At 43.7% G+C, this 15,963-nt stretch overlaps 1 protein-coding gene across 4 annotated transcripts; it reads left to right on the top strand.

Annotated features, from left to right (window-relative positions):
- Positions 1 to 477: 477 nt before the first annotated feature.
- On the top strand, positions 478 to 5,297 carry RPL6 (ribosomal protein L6). 4 transcript variants are annotated; one of them, XM_009248266.2, is made up of 7 exons: positions 478 to 875; positions 1,810 to 2,046; positions 2,130 to 2,228; positions 3,578 to 3,721; positions 4,135 to 4,183; positions 4,440 to 4,624; positions 5,111 to 5,297. In XM_009248266.2, the coding sequence occupies exons 2-7, from the start codon at positions 1,810 to 1,812 to the stop codon at positions 5,261 to 5,263; spliced, it is 867 nt and encodes a 288-aa protein (XP_009246541.1). In that variant the 5' UTR covers positions 478 to 875; the 3' UTR covers positions 5,264 to 5,297. The 4 variants fall into 4 exon arrangements, with proteins under 4 accessions (XP_009246541.1, XP_009246543.1, XP_009246542.1 ...); XM_009248268.3 differs by having other exon boundaries at positions 845 to 1,259; XM_009248267.3 differs by having other exon boundaries at positions 848 to 1,051.
- The last annotated feature ends 10,666 nt before the right edge of the window (positions 5,298 to 15,963 follow it).

The following is a 15,963-nucleotide window of genomic DNA, read 5'->3' as shown; positions in this document are numbered from 1 at the left end:
CAACATCCTTATGAAGTAAGTTACTATTGTTATCCTCACTTTAATTTTTTTTTTTACTTTTTTTAAGACACAGTCTCATTCTGTAGGCCAGGCCGGAGGACAGGAATGAGAAAGGCCATGTACAAGAGGAAGTAGCCGCTAAATCCAAGGTAAGGGAAGAGGGGACCACTGACCTAATCTCAAGTGACAAGATTAGAGCTCACTGCACTGCAGCCCAGATCTCCAGGACTCAAGTGATCCTCCCGCCTTAGCCTCCCGAATAGCTGGGACTACAGGCACTAACAACCACACTCGGCTAATTTTTTTTTCTTTTTTTTTGTTGTTGTTATTGTTTTGAGACTGAGTCTGGCTCTATTTCCCAGGCTGGAGTGCGCTGGCACGCAGTGGCACGATCTTTGGAATGCTGGGATTACAGGCGTGAGCCACCGTGTCCGGCCTTTTTTTTTTTTTTTCCTTTTTTGAGAATCTTGCTCTGTTGCCTAGAGCGCAGTGTCGCGATCTTGGCTCACTGCAATCTCCACCTCCAGATTCAAGTGATTCTCCTGCCTCCGCGCCTCGACTGGCTGGCATTACAGACACGCACCACCCACACCCGGCTACCTTTTGTATTTTTAGTAGAGTCGGGATTTCACCATGTTGGCCAGGCTGGTCTCGAACTGCCAGCCTCACAGGATCCTCCTGCCTCGGCCTCCCAAAGGGCTGGGATTACAGGTGTGAGCCACCGCACCTGGCCTAGGATTTACTATTTTTTTCTTAACGGGGAAATACTACATTCCCCATGATGCCCCAGATCCGGAAGGAAGTGAGACTCGCACTTCCCATGATCGCTTATAGACCGGAAGCCGGGACCTTAGTTCTCTTTCCCATCTTGCAAGGTAGGAATCGCGGGCTTGTCTGCAAGAGTTGAGTTCAGGACTCCCAATCCTTCGCCATCCGAACCTGGAGGGCATCCAGTCGACACCTACAGGGGTCGGACATGTCCAAGGCTAACTGAGAGGCCTTCCAGACGCTTCATTTTTGTTGTTTGGGTTTGCGGCAGGGGACAAAGAGGGTGAGGTAGAATGCCGTAGTGGCTCCCTCCGGCTCTTCGCCACTCTCTTGGGCTGGGGGAACGAGGCCCTTTCGGGGACCCGTAGCGGACTGGTGGGTGTCAGAGGAAGCGGGGAGACGGCGCGTGCACTGTGTTCCCGGTCCTGGGTTCCAGAGGATGACACTGAGCCTGTCGCAGCCACGTTGGGGTTCCGCACTGAAGCCAAAAGGTTTGGCGTCTCCCAGCGTCCGCGACCGGAAGTCGCTTCTTGGTCTTTGCGATCTTTTTCTGTTTGAGCTCAATTTGGGCTGATTCTGTTTGTGTCCGCAATTCCTAAATCGAGTTTCTTGAAAAGAGACACTGGTCTTAAGGGTTAAGACGAAAGGTACTGAAAGTAAGGGATTTCAAGTTCTGGTCTTGGTGCTTCTAACCTGTGGACACATTCTGCATCTACGTTTTCTAATTCGCAAAACAGTAATAAAAAATAGTAGTTGTACGGACTTCTGATCGCTCAGTATTTGGCAAAAAAAACCTAATAGGTGTGAGATAGTTTCAAATCTCAAAAAAAAGAGTTTATAATGTATTGGGGAGACAACCCCCAAATGAGTCATAGTGAAGGTTGGAGGAGAATGGGTAGAGTTTGAGAGGAAGGCCTGTGTCTTACCGGGGGAGGGATTGTAGTCTGGGGAGCCCAGCCCATGCATCTACAGGTTCGTTATTGTCTTGTTAAAGAGATGACTGGTGAAATGCCTTTTTTATCTACAAAAAAATATTTTTAGATGGCGGGTGAAAAAGTTGAGAAGCCAGATACTAAAGAGAAGAAACCCGAAGCCAAGAAGGCTGATGCTGGTGGCAAGGTGAAAAAGGGTAACCTCAAGGCTAAAAAGCCCAAGAAGGGGAAGCCCCATTGCAGCCGCAACCCTGTCCTTGTCAGAGGAATTGGCAGGTATTCCCGATCTGCCATGTATTCCAGAAAGGCCATGTACAAGAGGAAGTACTCAGCCGCTAAATCCAAGGTAAGAGAAGAGGGGACCACGGACCATCATGTCTTAACCTTAATTGGCATTCTCTTACTGTTGATGCATTTGTGTCCTTGTAGGTTGAAAAGAAAAAGAAGGAGAAGGTTCTTGCAACTGTTACAAAACCAGTTGGTGGTGACAAGAACGGCGGTACCCGGGTGGTTAAACTTCGCAAAATGGTAAGATGTGGGGACTGTAAATTGGATTTTCTGCTCATGCTTGAATACTGTGAAGATGTTTTTGAATACTTAGATACTGTAAGTTTCTGCATACCGGAGAATTTCTGATAGAAAATAAAGGGCTCTGGGTTTGTAACTTGGCTTCAACATTTACTGTTAATCTAAAGTAATTTAAGTTACTCGTCTGTGCTTTGTTCTTTTGCATATAATATGGGAATGAGGCTGGGTGTGGTGGCTCATGCCTGTAATCCCAGCACTTTGGGAGGCCCAGGCGAGCAGATCCCCTGAGGTCAGGAGTTCAAGACCAGCCTGGCCAACATAGTGAAACCACATCTCTAGTAAAAATATACAAATTAGCTGGTTGCGTGCCTGTAGTCCCAGCTGCTCAGGAGGCTGAGGCAGGAGAACCGCTTGAACCCGGGAGGCAGAGGTTGCACTACTGCACTCCAGCCTGGGCGACAGAGGGAGACTCTATCTCAAAAAAAGATAAGATGAGAATGAGGGTTTATCTCAAAGAGTTATTGTGGAGATTAAATGAAATAATACATAGCCTGTTCTATAGAACATTTCCCACTAGAGCAGTGTTTCTTGGCCCCCTTTACCACACACAAGACCCAGTGTAATCTCAGGATTTGCTCTGTAATTTTCATTATGAGAACATTCCCAAATAAGTTACACCATACAGTTTCACAGTTGAGGATCACTGCATGAGAGGGAAGATGACAGTTGTCTTGTGAACTCGTTTTCCTATTAGGTGATCATGTTTGTGGTGAAAGTGAGACTGCACTAATGATACGGTATAGTTGGAAATAGGTTATTGTGAGTTATTTGTAGTCATGTCTTTAATGGCCTTTGCATGGTGTCTAACTTTTGCAGAAATGATCTGCCAGTCCTAGTGTCTGGTTTTATGCAATTTGTTTTCCTTTGTGGATGAAGTGGAGGTAAGACTTGTTGCTGTGAGGATCAGATGAAGTGACTAGGATATGAACACACTTTACTTGAATTGGAAAACAAGCCATGTATCCCTAATCTGCAAAATGTGGCATGTCGCACATGTAATCTCTGAGGTTTAGTTTTTGCTCAAGATTACAAAGGTGACTTGCTTGATGCTTTCTTTGCTTCAGCACATATCTCATTCATTAAATGGTTTCTGTCCTTTTTTGCACACAGGATGCAGAAGCATAATTGACCTTTTCCAAGTCTACTTAGCAGAAATGAAAATGGAATCGTATAAATACAGTATTATACTCTAAAATAAAAAGGCTATAGCAAAAGTTTGACTGACATAGCTCGCTTCTACTAATCTGAATGGCTTATTTAAATAAGTTGGATCTGTGGACTCTCTCCAGCCTAGATATTATCCTACTGAAGATGTGCCTCGAAAGCTGTTGAGCCACGGCAAAAAACCCTTCAGTCAGCACGTGAGAAAACTGCGAGCCAGCATTACCCCCGGGACCATTCTGATCATCCTCACTGGACGCCACAGGGGCAAGGTGAGAGTGCCTGTGCTTAGGGAGCACAGTGAGCTTCACTGCAGCTGCCTGGGGTGCCTGGTGGCAATGCGTTTGCACGCTAGGTGTAGTTTTCCTTTATTTACCTATGTTTGGGGCAAGGGGAAATGATCTGCAAGATACAACTTAGTTGTTGGAAATAACAAGTTTAATCCATGGTGATGTATTAGCCATTTCCTGCTGTTGATTATGTTACACATGTTCATTTACTCAAAAATGTATTTATGCCTGGAGTACTACCTTAGTAGCTTGCTGTGGTTGCTTCCAGAACTGCTGAGCTATATACATACACATGTAGAAATTTCCTTTACCCAAATTTAGATGCCTGTGATTTTATGAATTCAGAAGTCAGTTTTTAATTGCAGAAAACTAATTATTTTCTTTTTAACTTACAGAGGGTGGTTTTCCTGAAGCAGCTGGCTAGTGGCTTGTTACTTGTGACTGGTAAGAAAATTCTTGGATTGTGATGTTCTGTGAAACTTCCATTTATACATGCTTGCAGTATACACATTTGTTTGCTACTGATTACATGGTAGACACTTAATGCCACAAGTGTCTGAGGCCCATTTCATTGCCTTGTGTGCAAGTGGGTTAGACAGGTGGTCTTTTTTGTGTAGCAGCATAACAAGTAATAGTCACCTAAATTGCAGGATGATGACTGTTCCCCCTTTTCCTTGCTAAATTAATTTTTCCCCCTTAGGACCTCTGGTCCTCAATCGAGTTCCTCTACGAAGAACACACCAGAAATTTGTCATTGCCACCTCAACCAAAATTGATATCAGCAATGTAAAAATCCCAAAACATCTTACTGATGCTTACTTCAAGAAGAAGAAGCTGCGGAAGCCCAGACACCAGGAAGGTGAGATCTTCGACACAGAAAAAGAGGTAAGTTTCTACTTGTCATCTCCTGTGTTAGCACTGGCCCTTCTACTTGGGAGTGAAAAGAAACAGACCTAAGCATTGTTGCTCAAAAAGAAGAAAAATGAAAGGTTAGATAATGAGGAATACTGGGAGATACTTAGTATTCCAGATTCTTCTAAATTGAATAGTTCTTTTAGCAGTCTGGGAGCTCAACTTAGAATCCTGAAGTTTGGTGGAATTGTGTGGGAATTAACTGCTACCATTGTATTGGGAATGTGCCCTTACTTATCCTTGATGTGTACTAAAGTATACAAAAGCTTAAGAGCTATTTTTATTACATAAAAAATGGGTTGTGTTTCACAGCATTCCGAGGAAAGGATTGTCAAAATTGTCTTTAATGTTTTCTAAATATTCTTGGGGATTAGTACTTGTGAGACAGGCCTTCTTAGTTGACCTACAAGTAATTTGGTATGTGCCTGTTTTAAAATGTTTGATTTTCTCTTTAATTAGAAATATGAGATTACGGAGCAGCGCAAGATTGATCAGAAAGCTGTGGACTCACAAATTTTACCAAAAATCAAAGCTATTCCTCAGCTCCAGGGCTACCTGCGATCTGTGTTTGCCCTGACGAATGGAATTTATCCTCACAAATTGGTGTTCTAAATATCTTAAGAACCTAATTAAATAGCTGACTACATTTTGTTTGTGTCTCTTTTTTAAATTTTTGGTTTTTTAAAAATATTCTTACCTTCCTGAAGGTGTAGTTTGACCATGCCAGCTCACCTGGGGGTTTTCCTTTGTAGAGAATGGGATTGGAAGGGACTGGTGTCTACAAGAGAGCTTGTTTATTGGCTTTGCATTGGTGTTCTTGGCTTCAGATTCGTCTTGGTGCCTGGCTAATAACTTTTTCACCCACCCTCTACCAATGTAAAGTGGGGCCATTTTCCCACTTATCTCTGAAGGAGTCAGTGCTAAACTACATGGATGAGAGAAGAGAATAACTGCTGACTATTCAGACAACAAACTCCCATTTCTCCCCCATGTGCTCAATTCTCAACTCCTCCCCAATAATTATGAGGCCGTGCTCTTGTTTCCCAGGCCAGTGCAGTGGCTGTTCATGGGCACATTTATCACATATTATGGCTCCAGTTCCTATTGCCTGGGCTAGTTCAACTCCTGGGCTCTAGCTATCCTGCCTAGACCTCAAGGTATTGGGATTATAGGCATAAGCCACCACACCCTGCCAAATTTGTGCATTTTAATTTTGGCAGATTCTCCCAAACACTCTCCCAAGTGTTAGACCAGTTTATTTGTTCTGGTAATGTACAAGAGTACCCATCTTCTCATAGGTGGGTTATCAAACTTGGATTTCTGCCAATGGAAAAAAATGTGGGCTGGGTGTGCTGCCTTCCACCTGTAACCCCCATATTTTGGGAGTTGGGGCCAGGAGGATCAATTGAGCCTAGGAGGTCCAGGCTGTGGTGACCTATGATTTCACCACTGCGCACCAATCCTGGGTGACAGTGAGACCCTGTGTCCAAAAAAAGTGAAAAAAGGCTGGGTGCCATAGCTTAACCTGTAATCCCAGCCCTTTGGGAGGCCAAAGCGGGCTGATCAACTGAGGTCAGGATTTTGAGACCAGCCTGGCCAACATGGTGAAACCCCGTCTCTACTAAAAATGCAAAAAAAATTAGCTGGACATGGTGGCAGGTATCTATAATCCCAGCTACTCGGGAGGCTGAGGCAGGAGAATTTGGTTGGGAGAGAGAGGTTGCAGTAAGTGACATCACACCACTGCACTCCAGCCTGGGCGACAGAGCAAGACTGACTCAAAAAAAAAATGTTACTAGAATATTTTAAAATGACATGTTTATATAAATAACATTTTTATTAAAAAAAAAAACTTGGTCCAGGCACAGTCACTCACACCTGTAATGTGTGCACCTGTAATGTGGGCAACGAGCAAAACTCCATCTCAAAAAATAAATAAGCCCAGCCTGGTGGCGTGTACCTGTGGTTCCAACTACTTGGGAGGCTGAGTGGGGAGGATGGCTTGAGCCTGGGAGTTCAAGTCTTCAGTGAGCTATGATCACACCACTGCACTCCAGCCTGGGCAACAGAGCAAGACCCTGTCTCTAAAAATAATTTTTCCAAAGCAAAAAATAACGAGGACAATGGTTTTATATATCTGCAGATGTATTTCATGTCTGGCTTCATAGGAGACAGATTCTTATATCTGCTTCTTTATTCAATCTATTGCAGTATCACATATATTACATCTCAGGAAAACTCCATTTTGCACTCGAGTTAAAAGGACAATGTCTTAACAGTAGTATGACAAACTGTTTTAACTTCACAGGTCCCTTTTTAAGGATCTCAGGAACAGATAAATATCCCTAGATCCTACTTTGAGAATCATTGCACTAGCCTCTGCATTGTTTCAAAGATTTGGAATCAAACAGATTCCACCCCTTTTGTTTTGACCAATAGAATGGCATAAGTGATGTGGATCATCCAAGCCTAGGCCTTGTGCAGCTGCCTTTCTTTCCCTCCTGGGACATTGCTGCAGCCATGCATAGAAGCCAGGGCTAGCCTCCTTGAGGGTAGATGAGGCCATATGGAGAAAAAGGCAGCCAAGAGCTGGCTCCAACCACCAGCTATGTGAGTGAGGCCAGCCAGCCACAGTCAAACCTCCAGATGCCTGCACCCACATGAATGACCCCAGGCAGGACCAGCAGAACTGCCCAGCAGAGCCCAACCCAAAATGCTGACCCACAGAATTATAAGCACATAAAATAGTTGTTTTAAGCCACTGTTTTTTGCTTTTTGTTTGTTTGTTTTTTGAGACGGAGTCTTGCTGTGTCGCCCAGGCTGGAGTGCAGTGGTGCCAGCTCAGCTCACTGCAACCTCTGCCTCCCAGGTTCAAGTGATTCTTCTGCCTCAGCCTCCCGCATAGCTGGGATTACAGGCGCCTGCCACTGTGCCCAGCTAATTTTTGTGTGTGTGTGTATTTTTGTATTTTTAGTAGAGACAGGGTTTCACCATGTTGGCCAGGCTGGTCTGGAACTCCTGACCTCAAGTGATCCTCCTACCTCAGCCTCCCAAAGTGCTGAGATTACAGGCGTGAGCCACCATGCCTGGCATGTGTCTTTATTTTCTTTTACTTATCCACATGAGCTAACTTTCTAAAAGCACATATACTGCTTTTATAACAAAAGATTATTGTTATTTTAAAAAGCAAATTGCAGAAAATTATGTAAAATATCACTTTTTGAAAAGTATATGTGGGAGTGTATATTCATGGCAACTTGAATCTATGCTCCCGGGGGAATAAAGAAAAGAAAAAATATATAAGCTTAGTTTTACAACTATGTAAATGTGTGCATAAATACAAAAGTTAAAAAGGAATACGATTTACACATATGAATTGAAAACATGTCTACACAAAACCCGTACATAATTGTTTATAGCAGCTTTATTCATAATTACCAAAACTTGGAGCAATAAAGATGTCCTTCAGTGAGTGAATGGATAACCTGTGGTACATCCATACAATGGGACATCATTTAGTGATAAAAAAGAAATGAGCTATCAAGCAACAACATATATGGAGGAACTTTAAATATATATTGCTAAGGGAAAGAAGCCCATCTGAAAAGGGCTGCTTTCATATACTGCATCATATTATATACTCTATGATTCCAGCTATATGACATCGTGGAAAAGGCAAAACTAAGGAGACAGCAAAGAGATCAAAGGTTGCACATGGGTTGTGGGTGGACAAGGAGAGATGGATGGGTGGACCACAGGATTTCTAGGACCAGGAATCTATTGTGTATGGTGCTAGAATGGTGGATATATGTCATTACCCATTTGTCAAAACCGATAGAATGTACAACACAAAGAGTGAACCCTGGCCGGGTGTGGTGGCTCATGACAAAAACAACAACAAAAAGTGAACCCAAATATAAACTGTAGGCTTTGGTTAATAATGCATCAATATTGGCTCATCACTTATAACCAATATACCACACTTATGCAAGATTTTTTTTTTTTTTTTTTTGAGACAGAGTCTCGGTCTGTCGCCCAGGCTGGAGTGCAGTGGTGCAATCTCAGCTCACTGCAAGCTCCGCCTCCTGGGTTCATGCCATTCTCCTGCCTCAGCCTCCCGAGTAGCTGGGAATACAGGTGTGTGCCACCACACCTGGCTAATTTTTTGTATTTTTAGTAGAGACAGGGTTTCAGCATGTTAGCTAGGATGATCTCGATCTCTTCACCTTGTGATCCGCCTGCCTCGGCCTCCCAAAGCGCTGGGACTACAGGAGTGAGCTACCGGGACTGGGGTTTTTTTTGGCTTTTTTTTTTTTTTTTTGAGATGGAGTCTTACTCTGTTGCCCAGGCTGAAGTGCAGTGGCATGTTCCCAGCTCACTGCAACCTCTGCCTCCCAGGTTCAAGAGATTCCCCTGCCTTAGCCTCCCAAGTAGCTGAGACTACAGGCACATGCCACCACACCCGGCTAATTTTTGTATTTTTAGTAGACAGGGGTTTTCAACATGTTGGCCAGGCTGGTCTCAAACTCCTGACCTCAAGTGATCCACCCGCCTTGGCCTCCCAAATTGCTGAGATTACAGGCGTGAGCCACTGTGACCAGCTCTTACAGGTAGTTTCTAAGAGCACCTCCCCAAGTAAATCAGTTGCCCAAGAATCACCATGTCAGGCTGCAGTTACAGGCAGTCTGGCCTTAACGCCAACCACGTTGCCTATCCTTTAAATGTCAGGTGACATTTTGTGTTATGGTGTCTTTATTCATTTATTTTTTTTGAGATGGAGTCTTGCTCTGTCATCCAGGCTGGAGTGCAGTGGCACCATCTCAGCTCACTGCAACTGCATCTCCTAGGTTCAAGCGATTCCCCTGCCCCAGCCTCCCAAGTAGCTGGGATTACAGGCATGAGCCACCATGCCCAGCTAATTTTTTGTATTTTTAGTAGAGACGGGGTTTCACCATGTTGGCCAGGCTGGTCTCGAACTCCTGACCTCAAGTGATCCACCCATCTTGGCCTCCCAAAGTGCTATGATTACAGGCATGAGTCACCACACCCAGCCTGTTATGGTGTCTTAAAGGATCAAATAATATTAGCTAATACTGACTGGGTGCAGTGGCTCACACCTGTAATCCCAGACTTTTGGGAGGCCAAGACGGGAAGATCACTTGAACTCAGGAGTTCAAGACCAGCCCAGGCAACATGGTGAGATCCTGTCTATACAAAAAAAAAAAAAACCAGAAATTAGCTGGGCGCCTGTGGTCCCAGCTACTCGGGAGGCTGAAGTTGGAGAATCGCTTGAGCCCAGGAGGCAGAGTTTGCAGTGAGCCATGATCGTGCCACTGCACTCCAGCCTGGGCAACAGAGCGAGACCCTGTCTCAAAAAAAAAAAAAAAAAAGTTGAAGAGTAGTAGCAACTATGAGTTTCAGTCTGTTAAACTCAAGACGTGCCAGAAATAATGAATTTTTCCGTTTTTATTTATTTTTTAATTTTTGAGACAGGATCTCACTCTGTCACCCAGGCTGGAGTGCAGTGGCATCATCACCACTGCTCACTGCATCCTTGACTGCCCTGGCTCACGTGATCCTTCAGCTTTAGCCTCCTGAGTAGCTGGGACTACATGGTGCTTGCCACCATGCCCAGCTTGTTTTTGTTGTTGTTTGTCTTTCTGGGGATTTTTTTGTTTTTGCAGAGACAGGGTCTCACCATGTTACCCAGGCTGGTCTTGAACTCCTGGGCTCAAGCAATCCTCCCATGTCAGCTTCCCAAAGTGCTGGAATTACAGGCATGAACCACTGTGCCTGCCCTCATTTTTAGAAGTCAACTTGCTTCTGACTTTTAAAACCCTGTAGATTAAACTTTAGGTATTCTTAATTTATTTTTGTCTTTTAGAGACAGAGTCTCACTCTGTTACCCAGGCTGGAGTGCAGTGGCACCATCTCAGCTCACAGCAACCTCCCCCTCCTGGGTTCAAATGATTCTTGTGCCTTAGCCTCCTGAGTAGCTGGGATCACAGGCGCCAGCCACCAAGCCTGGCTAATTTTTTTTTTTTTTTTTTTTTTTGAGACAGAGTCTCGCTCTGTTGCCCAGGCTGGAGTGCAGTGATGCAATCTCAGCTCACCACAACCTCTGCCTCCCGGGTTCAAGCAATTCTCCTGCCTCAGGCTCCTGAGTAGCTGGGACTACAGGCGTGCACCACCATGCCTGGCTAATTTTTGTATTTTTAGTAGAGACGGGGTTTTACTATGTTGGCCAGGCTGGTCTTGAACTCCTGACCTCGTGATAAGCCTGGCTAATTTTTGTATTTTTAGTAGAGATGGGGTTTTACTATGTTGGCCAGGCTGGTCTTGAACTCCTGACCTCGTGATAAGCCTGGCTAATTTTTGTATTTTTAGTAGAGATGGGGTTTCTCCATGTTGGCCAGGCTGGTCTCGAACTCTTGGCCTCAAGTGACTTGCCTGCCTTGGCCTTCCAAAGTGCTGGGATTACAGGCGTGCGCCACTGCACCCGGCGTACGTTGGGTATTCTTAGGGCTTGAGGTAGATCATATTATTCAAAAGATGGCAACAATATCTCCCACCCAATTTGGTATTCTTTTTTTATTTTTATTTTTTATATATTTTTATTTTTATTTTATTATTATTATTATTATTATTATTATTATTATTATTTCTGAGATGGAGTCTTGCTCTGTCACCCAGGCTGGAGTGCGGTGATGCAATCTCGGCTCACTGCAAGCTCTGCCTCCCAGGTTCACGCCATTCTGCCTCAGCCTCCCTAGTAGCTGGGACTACAGGCACCCGCCACCACGCCCGGCTAATTTCTTGTATTTTTAGTAGAGATGGGGTTTCACTGTGTTAGCCAGGATGGTCTCGATCTGACCTTTTGATCCGCCTGCCTTGGCCTCCCAAAGTGCTGGGATTACAGGCATGAGCCACTGCGCCTGGCCTATATTTTTGTTTTTTATTATACTTTAAGTTCTGGGATACATGTGCAGAACTTGCAGGTTTCTTACATAGGTACACATGTGCCATAGTGGTTTGCTGTACACATCAACCCATCTTCTAGGTTTTAAGCCCCACACGCATTAGATATTTGTCCTAATGGTATCCCTCCCCTTGCCCTCAACTCCCTGACAGGCCCCAGTGTGTGATGTTCACCTGCCTGTATCCATGTGTTCTTTTTTTGAGGGGGACCGAGTCTTGCTCTGTCGCCCAGGCTGGAGTGCAGTGGCGCAATCTCGGCTCACTGCAACCTCCGCCTCCTGGGTTCACGATATTCTCCTGCCTCAGCCTCCCGAGTAGCTGGGACTATAGGTGCCCGCTACCACGCCCGGCTAATTTTTTGTATTTGTGGTAGAGACGGGGTTTCACTGTGTTAGCCAGGATGGTCTCAATCTCCTGACCTCATGATCTGCCCGCCTCAGCCTCCCAAAGTGCTGGTATTACAGGCGTGAGCCACTGCGCCTGGCCCTTTCCATGTGTTCTCATTGTTCAACTCCCACTTATGAGTGAGAACATGTGGAGTTTGGTTTTCTGTTCCTGTGTTAGTTTGCTGAGAATGATGGTTTCCAGCTTCATCCATGTCCCTACAAAGGACATGAACTCATTCTTTTTTATGGCTGCATAGTATTCCATGGTGTATATGTACCACATTTTCTTTATCCAGTCTATCATTGAAGGGCATCTGGGTTGGTGCCAAGTCCTTGCTCTTGTGAATAGTGCTGCAATAAACATACGTGTGCATGTGTCTTTACAGTAGAATGATTTATAATCCTTTGGGTATATACCCAGTAATGGGATTGCTGGGTCAAATGGTGTTTCTGGTTCTAGAATCTTGAGGAATCGCCACACTGTCTTCCACAATGGTTCAACTAATTTACACTCCCACCAACAGTGTAAAAGCATTCCTATTTCTCCACATCCTCTTCAGCATCTGTTGTTTCCTGATTTTTTTAATGATCATCATTCTAACTGGTGTGGGATGATATCTCATTGTGGTTTTGATTTGCATTTCTCTAATGACCAGTGATGATGAGCTTTTTTTCATAAGTTTGTTGGCTGCATAAATGTCTTCTTTCGAGAAGTGTCTGTTCATATCCTTCACTCACTTTTTGATGGGATTGTTTGTTTTTTTCTTGTGAATTTGTTTAAGTTCCTTGTAGATTCTGGACATTAAAGCTTTGTCAGATGTATAGATTGCAAAAATTTTCTCCCATTGCAAAAATGCCTGTTCACTCTGATGATAGTTTCTTTTGCTGTGCAGAAGCTCTTTAGTTTAATTAGATCCCATTTCTCAATTTTGGCTTTTGTTGCACTTGCTTTTGGTGTTTTAGTCATGAAGTCTTTGCCCGTGCCTATGTCCTGAATGGTATTGCCGAGGTTTTCTTCTGGGGTTTTTATGATTTTAGGTCTTATATTTAAGTCTTTAATCCATCGTGAGTTAATTTTTGTATAAGGCATAAGGAAGGGGTCCAGTTTCAGTTTTCTGCTTATGGCCAGCCAGTTTTCCCAACACCATTTATTAAACAGGGAACCCTTTCCCTATTGCTTTTGTCAGGTTTGTCAAATATCAGATGGTTGTAGATGTGTGGTGTTATTTCTGAGGCCTCTATTCTGTTCCATTGGTCTATACATCTGTTTTGGTACCAGTACCATGCTGTTTTGGTTACTATAGCCTTGTAGTATAGTTTGAAGTCAGGTAGCATGATGCCTTCAGCTTTGTTCTTTTTGCTTAGGATTATCTTGGCTATATGGGCTCTTTTTTGGTTCCATATGAAATTTAAAGTAGTTTTTTCTAATTCTGTGAAGAAAATCAATAGTAGCTTGATGGGGATAGCATTGAATGTATAAATTACTTTGGGCAGTATGGCCATTTTCACGATATTGATTCTTCCTATCCATGAGCATGGAATGTTTTTCCATTTGTTTGTGTCCTCTCTTATTTTGTTGAGCAGTGGTTTATAGTTCTCCTTGAAGAGGTCCTTCACATCCCTTGGAAGTTGTATTCCTAGGTATTTTATTCTCTTTGTAGCAATTGTGAGTAGGAGTTCACTCATGATTTGGCTCTCTGTCTATTATTGGTGTATAGGAAAGCTTGTGATTTTTGCACATTGATTTTGTATTGTGAGACTTTGCTGAAGTTGCTTATCAGCTTAAGGAGTTTTGGGGCTGAGATGATGGGGTTTTCTAAATATACAATCATGTCATCTGCAAACAGGGACAATTTGACTTCCTCTCTTCCTATTTGAATACGCTTTATTTCTTTATCTTGCCTGATTGCCCTGGCCAGAACTTCCAATACTATGTTGAATAGGAGTGGTGAGAGAGGGCATCCTTGTCTTGTGCTAGTTTTCAAAGAGAATGTTTCCAGCTTTTGCCCATTCAGTATGATATTGGCTATGGGTTTGTCATAAATAGCTCTTATTATTTTGAGATATGCTCCATCAACACCAGTTTATTGAGTGTTTTTAGTGTCAAAGGGTGTAGACTTTTATTGAAGGCCTTTTCTGCATCTATTGAGATAATTATCTGGTTTTTGCCATTGGTTCTGTTTATGTGATAGATTATGTTTATTGATTTGTGTATGTTGAACCAGCCTTGCATCCCAGGGATGAAGCCAACTTGATCATGGTCGATAAGCTTTTTGATGTGCTGCTGGATTCAGTTTGCCAGTATTTTATTGAGGATTTTCGCACTGATGTTCACCACGGATACTGGCCTGAAATTTTCTTTTTTTGTTGTGTCTCTGCCAGGGTTTGGTATTAAGATGAAGCTGACCTTATAAAATGAGTTAGGGAGGAGTCCCTCTTTTTCTCTTGTTTGGAATAGTTTCAGAAGGAATGGTACCAGCTCCTCTTTGTACCTCTGGTAGAATTTGGCTGTGAATCTGTCTGGTCCTGGGCTTTTTTTGGTAGGTAGGTTATTAATCACTGCCTCAATTTCAGAACTTGTTATTGGTCTATTCAGGGATTCAACTTATTCTGGTTTAGTCTTGGGAGGGTGTATGTGTCCAGGAATTTATCCATTTCTTCTAGATTTTCTAGTTTATTTGCATTGAGGTGTATGTAGTATTCTCTGATGGTAGTTTGTATTTCTGTAGGGTCAGTGGTGTGATATCCCCTTTATCTTTTTTTTTGTTTTTTTTTAATGGAGTTTCACTCATGTAGCCCAGGCTGGAATGCAATGGCGCAATCTCAGCTCACTGCAACCTCCGCCTCCCGGGTTCAAGCAATTCTCCTGTCTCAGCCTCCCAAGTAGCTAGGATTACGGGTGCCTGCTATCATGCCTAGCTAATTTCTATATTTTTAGTAGAGATGGGTTTCAACATTTTGGCTAGGCTGGTCTCGAACTCCTGACCTCACGTGATCCACCTGCCTAGGCCTCCCAAAGTTTTGGGATTACAGGCATCAGCCACTGTGGCCGGCCCCCTTTACCCTTTATCATTTTTTTATTGTATCTATTTGATTCTTCGCTCTTTTCTTCTTTATTAGCCTGGCTAGTAGTCTATTTTGTTACTCTTCAAAACACCACCTCCTGGATTCACTGGGTTTTTTGTTGTTGTTTTTGTTTTGAGACGAAGTCTCACTCTGTCACTAGGCTGGAGTGCAATGGTGCAATCTCAGCTCACTGCAATCTCCACCTCCTGGGTTCAGGCGATTCTCCTGCCTCAGCCTCCCAAGTAGCTGGGACTACAGGCACATGCCACCACGCCCAGCTAATTTTTGTATTTTTAGTAGAGATGGGGTTTCACCATGTTGGCCAGGATGGTCTTGATCTCTTGACCTCGTGATCCACTCGCCTCGGCCTCCCAAAGTGTTGGGATTACAGGCATGAGCCACCACACCCAGCCTGGATACATTGGTTTTCTGAAGGGTTTTTCGTGTCTCTATCTCCTTCAGTTCTGCTCTGATGTTAGTTATTTCTTGTCTTCTGCTAGCTTTTGAATTTGTTTGCTTTTGCTCCTCTAGTTCTTTTATTTTTTATTTATTTTATTTATTCATTTTTTTGAGATGGAGTCTTACTCTGTTGCCCAGTTCAGTGGCATGATCTTGGCTTTCCAGAACCTCTGCCTCCCGGGTTCAAGTGATTCTCCTGCCTCAGCCTCCCAAGTAGCTGGGACTATAGGCATGCACCAGCATGCCTGGCTAATTTGTGTATTTTTAGTAGAGACGTGGTTTCACTATGTTGGCCAGGCTGATCTCGAACTCCTGACCTCATGATCCGCACCCCCGAGCTCCCAAAGTGCTGGGATTATAGGCATGAGCCACCGTGCCTGGCCTTCTAGTTCTTTTAATTGTGATGTTAGGGTGTTGATTTTA

This window comes from Pongo abelii, chromosome 10 (assembly GCF_028885655.2).
Source record: "Pongo abelii isolate AG06213 chromosome 10, NHGRI_mPonAbe1-v2.0_pri, whole genome shotgun sequence".
NCBI classification, from domain to species: Eukaryota; Metazoa; Chordata; class Mammalia; order Primates; family Hominidae; genus Pongo; species Pongo abelii.
Note: the sequence above shows the minus strand (reverse complement) of the source record. Positions and strands in the feature narration are given on the sequence as shown.